The 5,105-nt window shown below is 59.7% G+C and overlaps 1 protein-coding gene across 1 annotated transcript in view; it reads left to right on the top strand.

Moving 5' to 3' along the window:
* The first annotated feature begins 3,224 nt into the window (after positions 1-3,224).
* The window catches only part of TESC (tescalcin), a 3,196-nt gene continuing 1,315 nt past the window's right edge, over positions 3,225-5,105 (top strand). The window contains 4 exon segments of the mRNA XM_009886743.1: positions 3,225-3,306; positions 3,506-3,575; positions 4,591-4,671; positions 4,921-5,060. Coding sequence (XP_009885045.1) covers positions 3,225-3,306; positions 3,506-3,575; positions 4,591-4,671; positions 4,921-5,060 — 373 coding nt within the window.

Below are 5,105 nucleotides of genomic sequence, written 5' to 3'. Positions count from 1 at the left end.
GCTGGCATGTCACCAGGGTGTTGGCGCCGGGGGCGGGTGGGATGCAGCCATGTCACCCACAGGGATGCTCCTGTGCACCCCCGGTGCCACACCGCCACCAGCCGGGGCGTCGAGCGCACACACGTGTGAGCTTTGCCCTCCCACGCCACTAGTGCAAGAAGTTGTCCCCACGTCGCTGTTTTGCCCCAGAGCCACCGGCTCCGCTGCCGTCCAGCGATGCTCTCGGGGCTGGTATGGTGCATCACGCCCAGCGGGGCTTGGTGCGTAGGACACGGGGTTGTCGTGTCCCTCCTGGGGAATGTCATCGCTCCAGGATGGCCCAGGACACAGAGATCGGGATGCTCCTGATGGGTTCCTCCAGCTCCTGCCATCCCCAGAGCGGGCTGTGATGGAGGGAGGGGTGGAGGGAGGCAGCTCTGCCCACAGCCAAAGTATGTCCCAGGGCCGAGGTGGTCCAGCAACTCTTCCCCAGCCCTGTCACTGACCCCATGGTCACATCGCCCTTCCTCCCCTCTCCCTCCTCCTCCTCCCCCAGTGAGGGCTGGCACCGCAGCACTGGTCCCCCTGGGCTGGCCTCAGCCCTCCCTGCAGGCCTGAGGAGCCCCCGGGGTGCGAGGAGGGGTTTTTTTTGGGACCACCTTGGCCTGGGGCATACTGCCCGTGGGCCTTCCCTCACACCTGCCCACGAGCGGCACCGGCCTCACGCCTCACTGCCCCTGTGAATCAGTCCGGGAGAAGGATTTACAAAGGCAACACCCAAAAAAGTCTCATTGAAACCAGAGGCCGGGGAAGGGGGGAGTGGGTGATGACCCCATGCCACAATTGGGGTGCGCGCAGTGCGCTGCCGGAGGATTCACAGGGCTCCCGCCGTGCTGCTGCTAGAAAAACCTGGGCAATGCCATTTATTTTTGGTTTGTACAGCCTCGCCGCTGCGGTACGACCTCGTGGAGGGCATCGCAGCCACCCTTGGTCCCTTGGGAGGAGCAGGGACAGGGCAGGGCTCCCAGGATGTGCCCGTGGCACGTTCCTTTGCCTTCTCCCCGGTGCTCTAAAGCCCCAAAGCCGCAGGGGCACCCACAGCTGTCTGCTCAGGGCCGGCGGGGCTGGTTCCCATCCCTGCTGCCGCGGCTTTGATCGCGAAACTACAGCAGCAGCGGCGTGTGCCGGGTGCTGAACTGGCTCTTCCCCGGGACGGTGCGATCTTTTCCCGCACCCAGGCCGGTCCAGCGAGGCGAAACACAGCACAGGGAGGGCAGCGCGGGGCTGAGCCCCTCCAGTGCGTCCCTTCCCCGGGGGATGCCCTTTGCTCAAGCAGCACAAACTGCTGCAGGCTGGGAAACAGCAAACCCAGCGCCCTTCGGTTTAAATACCATCTTTTCCCCCCCTATAGCGTAGGTTGCCATGCTCGGACACAGGCCTGAAGCATCAGAGCGCTGAGGCTGTTTCTCAGCAATACGAGTGGCCTCTGCTGCCCTTCAGCCGGTCCTTCTCGCAGGAAAGCCTTTGCCCTTTGTGCTGTGCAGGTGCAGCTTTTTTTTTCTTTTTTTTTTTTTTTTTTCTGAAGAGCAGCCGGGCGCTGCTGCCCTTCGCAGGACCGGTGCCGTCCTCGGAGACCTGCCTGCACCGCAGCCCCGTGCCACCGCTCAAAGCCGGGCGAGGAAGACCTGGGTTTGGGGAAAGAGGGAGGGAGAGCCTTCTTTTTGCCTTGCAGCTGTGGGCTGGATGGGGAGCGGGGCTGGAGTATCCAGCCCGTGACCCCAGTTTTTTGTCACGTCAGTGTCTGGGACATTTTTCTGAGAGATCAAAGACTTTGGTGCGCAACCAAGTCCCAGATGCTGAAGGCTTGGTGGCCCAGCTGCTCCCATGGTGACGGCGATGTTGTCAAGGGAGAAAGCGAAAGGTCACTTCTCTGCGGCCAAAATTGGAAAGCGAAAAGTCCAGAGAAAGTATTTTGTGTGTGTGGACAGCAACAGAGCACCAGTCAGAGAGGGATTAGGGGGAAAGAAAACATCATATGGGTGCATCGGTGGTGCCCGTGCAGCCCAGCATTGCCGCCTGAGAGCCCGCGGGTTGGGAGGCGGGACCCCCAGCGTCGGTCCAGGGGTCTTCAAGGGCCTCATCCTGCAAAGGCGCTGGGGGCTGCCAGCACAGGCAGAGAGACCCGGGGCAGACACAAACCCCCAGCAACAAGCCCAGATGGGTTTTCCAGCCCATTAATAGAGGTCTGTAACAGCTCAGCCTCACTGATCAATACGGTTTCTATTTCAAGGCTGCGAAACTACAGTCAGAGCAAAGGACATTATTTAAACATAATAAAAGAGCGAGAGCTCAGCCAGCGAGCACGAGAGCTCGGCGTTGACCTGTTGTTTTTCAGCCACAGCGTTTAACTATTTGCAACCCCTCAATTATACTTTATAACACGCTTTTATCTTTCTCCGCGCCGCGGGGAAAGGCTGACGACCAGACACCCGGCTCCGGTGCGTGGGTCCGGCTGATGCCCGGACAGACACCACCGACTCCTGCAAACAGGGCTGAAAGTGTCTCCTGGGAATGGCCACTGACAATATTTGCATGAGAGGGTCAGGCTCTGCATGTCTTCGGGGTTTTGTAGAGCTTGGTTACAGCCTATAGAGAATAGCTGGGGGGAAAAAAAAAAAAACAAACCAAAAAACCCCAAACCAAAAAACCCAAACCCAAACTGTGTCGGTGAGGTTAAGGAGGTGAAAAGATGCTGCTGAGCCTCACGCCGTAACCTCAGTGCCCGCAGGCCTCAAAGCAAGGCTGATGGGCATCCCGCTTCCAGCCGGCGCTGCCCGGGATGATTCGGGGCTTCCCGGCACTCCGGCTTTGCCCGAGCGGCAGCAGCTATTTCAAAGCCCGGCTTTGCTTTCTGGGTGCCCGTGCGGCTCCTCCGTGTTGAGCCTTTCCCTGCCCCTGGCCAGACACAGGTGGCTGCTGTTTGCTTTGGAGTTTTCTTTTTTTTTTTAGTGTTATTTTCTGTCCTCGAGCCTGTTTGAAGGGTCTGCTACCGAGGAGCCTAAACTGGGGAGGGGGGGTAGAATCCTGCCATGCCGTGCCATGCCATGCCGTGCCGTGCTGTGCCATACGGTCTGGACCAGGGGATTTTCTGCAGAGCGGGACTGGTGGTAAACCATCCCTCGGCATCACCCTGTCACCCCCTGCGGCGACCAAGGGACGGAGCACGCAGGGACCAACGCAGCGCGATGGCCCTTGTGGGGCTGCGTAGAGCCACCAAAGGGAAATGGGGATGGGGACAACTGTGCCAAGAAGCGCCCAAGGCTCTGGGTGGGGGTGCAGAAGCCTTTTGGCCATGGCTGGACGGGGTGGGCTTTGGTGGTGTCCCCAGGGAACAAGCTTTGCGGCAGGTTTTGGTGCCCTCGTGTCCCCGGGGAGGACATGAGCTCTGCAGATGGGTGTCCCGCTGGCTGCCCTGTGCCCAGGGACCTCACTCCCCTCTCACCTCTCTCCTTTTCCCCCCCGACAGTCACCTCGGAGCAGATCGAGCACTTACACCGGCGATTCAAGCAGCTGAGCCGGGACCAGCTGACCATCCGGTACGGCGCTTCCATGCGCACCGCTGGGGCGATGCCGGCGCCGCCGGGGGCTGCCGAGGGTGCTTAGTGGAGATTCCCGGCTGCCCACGCTGCGAGGACAAGCATGTCCTCCCCGGTCATCCCACGGCCGCGCTGAGCCGTCTTCTCTGCAGTGTGGCATTGCAGATAACAGGAGGAAAATATTGAGTGGCGAAGCAGCGGCCTGAGAGCAGAGTCGCTCCTGCCAAGCAGCCCGTTTTCCCCGTGCTTTAAAACCAGTCTGGGGGATGGAAATGCGAAGTCCCTACACAGCAGTTTTGGGGGGGTCTGGTGGGGGGGAGGGTTGCAGCTGCCCTTGTCCCCCTCCTCGGCGTCTGCGGAGGCGATTGAGCACCAATATCACAACTCCGCTTCCTCCGGACGACTCCGGCACATCCGAGCGGCTTTTACGCGCCTCCGGCCCCCGCGGGAGGAGCCAGCGGGGCCGGGGAGCCCGGCTGCCCTCTGCTCCCCCCACCCCAAGGTTATTTTTTGGCTTTTTATAAAGTCGATAGCAAACGGACAGCACAGGCTCAGGCTGGTGCCTGGGCAGCACAACGCGGGGCGGCAGCGGGGCAGAGGAAGCTGAGAGGAAGGTGGAGGGCAGAAGCTCCTTCCCGCACCTCTTCCAGCCCTGTTCGGGACATTATTCCTGGGAAAACTCTCTGAAAACCATTTGCGGGTTGAGCTGTGCAAAGGGCCCCGAGGCGCTGTGTCCCAGAGCTTCCCAAAGACCCATTTTTAGTGGGGACAAAACTCCCCCGTTGCTGCACCAAGCGCAGGCTGATGCTTGCTTTCAGTCTGAATTGAGGCAAATAGGGGATTTCCTGCAAAACCTCTTTTTTGTTTTCTTTCTTTTTTTTTTTTTTTCATGATTGCTTTGAAAGAATGGGGTTGGGGCTTCTGTCCCAGCCCTTCGCTGCCTGTCAGAGCATCTCCCTCCTCCTCCTCCTCCGCGGCTCCCTCACGCTTTGGGCTGTCTCCGTTTCCTTTGCAGCAAGGAGAATTTTGACAGCATCCCCGATCTGGAGTTCAACCCAATTAGGGGCAAAATCGTCCATGCCTTTTTCGACAAGCGGTAAGAACATCCCCGGCACCGCGGCGGGAAGTGTGGGGGGGTAATTGGGTTATCCTCTGAAAGCGGGTCATGGCTGGGCAAAGATCTTCTCCCTAAAGGCTGGGATGGAGCCAGGGTGAAAATTACAGACATTTAAGCTAAGTCTTAGGGAAAAAACAGCCCTAAAGCTTTGCTGAGGGATGCGGTGGGCTCTGCCGGGGTGGGGGGGTGGTCTCGGTTGTCCGTCACCGGCAGCTCCGCTCTCGGCAGGAACCTGCGGCAGGCGTCGGATGGGCTGGCGGATGAGATAAACTTCGAAGACTTCCTGACCATCATGTCCTACTTCAGACCCATCGAGATGAACATGGATGAGGAGCAGCTCGATCGCTTCCGGAAAGAGAAACTCAAATGTGAGGTTTGCCCAAAGCCCGGGGACGGGGAGGGGGTGGGGGACG

The sequence above is a fragment of the Charadrius vociferus genome, unplaced genomic scaffold (genome assembly GCF_000708025.1).
Source record: "Charadrius vociferus isolate BGI_N301 unplaced genomic scaffold, ASM70802v2 scaffold776, whole genome shotgun sequence".
NCBI lineage: Eukaryota > Metazoa > Chordata > Aves > Charadriiformes > Charadriidae > Charadrius > Charadrius vociferus.
The sequence above is the reverse complement of the archived record's forward strand: the minus strand, read 5'-3'. Positions and strand labels throughout refer to the sequence as shown.